The sequence below is a fragment of the Charadrius vociferus genome, unplaced genomic scaffold (assembly GCF_000708025.1).
Source record: "Charadrius vociferus isolate BGI_N301 unplaced genomic scaffold, ASM70802v2 scaffold128, whole genome shotgun sequence".
Classification (NCBI taxonomy): domain Eukaryota; kingdom Metazoa; phylum Chordata; class Aves; order Charadriiformes; family Charadriidae; genus Charadrius; species Charadrius vociferus.
This window is the reverse complement of record NW_009649443.1, coordinates 3,819-4,500: the sequence shown is the minus strand read 5'-3', so window position 1 is coordinate 4,500 and position 682 is coordinate 3,819. Positions and strand designations below refer to the sequence as shown.

Sequence of the window (682 nt, the reverse complement as noted above, 5' to 3'; positions counted from 1 at the left end):
TGGGCGCCGTCGGGGGCACTTGTGGCCGCGGTGCTTGTTGGGCCACATCCTGGCTGCTGCCAACCATTCGGTTGTCCCCGGGGCAGGAGGGCAGCGGGCAGGATCTGTTTTTCCCAGTGTGTGTCGTCCCTTCCCGTTGCAGTGCCGCTGCTGGACCCCGAAATCCAGAGCTGGCTGCTTTCAAAGAGCCCCGAGTGGTGCCACCTCCTGCTGCAGTGCCACGTACCCAGAGGGACCGAGGGCACCGTCAGCTGGATGATACCCCGTGGGGACGCGGTGGGGGTCAGGGTGCATCCCCTCTGCAGCGGGATGCTCCACGTCGGGGTGCAGCCCGGCTCCCCCAACACCACCCTCACCTGCAGGGCTTGGCAGGAGAGGAGCCGGTCCATAGACCTGGCCAGCGTGTGCTGGAGCAGAGGTGAGTGCGGCGCGGAGGGGTCAGAGGGAGGAGGGTGAGGGGCTTTTCTGGGGGGTCTCCTGGTATCTCCAGGTGCCCCCGAGCTCCCTCCTGCCCCACAAAGGGCTGTTTTGGCAGCGGGGCATCCCCTCACCGCTCTCTTTTCGCCAGCGCAGGGGACAGCGTCAGGCCCAGCTGCTGGACCACGGTGGCTGCGGTGGTGCTCCTGGCAGCCTACGCCGCCACGCTGGAGGTTCCCAAAGTCCCTCCGCTGCACCGTCCCCG

General features: G+C 67.7%; 1 protein-coding gene across 1 annotated transcript in view; it reads left to right on the top strand.

Annotated features, from left to right (window-relative positions):
- The window catches only part of KIRREL (kin of IRRE like (Drosophila)), a gene marked incomplete at its 3' end in the record, with an annotated part of 16,953 nt that extends 16,535 nt beyond the window's left edge, over nt 1-418 (top strand). The window contains exon 14 of the mRNA XM_009889520.1: nt 143-418. Coding sequence (XP_009887822.1) covers nt 143-418 — 276 coding nt within the window. The remainder of the gene's footprint in view (nt 1-142) is intronic.
- Between the last annotated feature and the right edge of the window lie 264 nt (nt 419-682).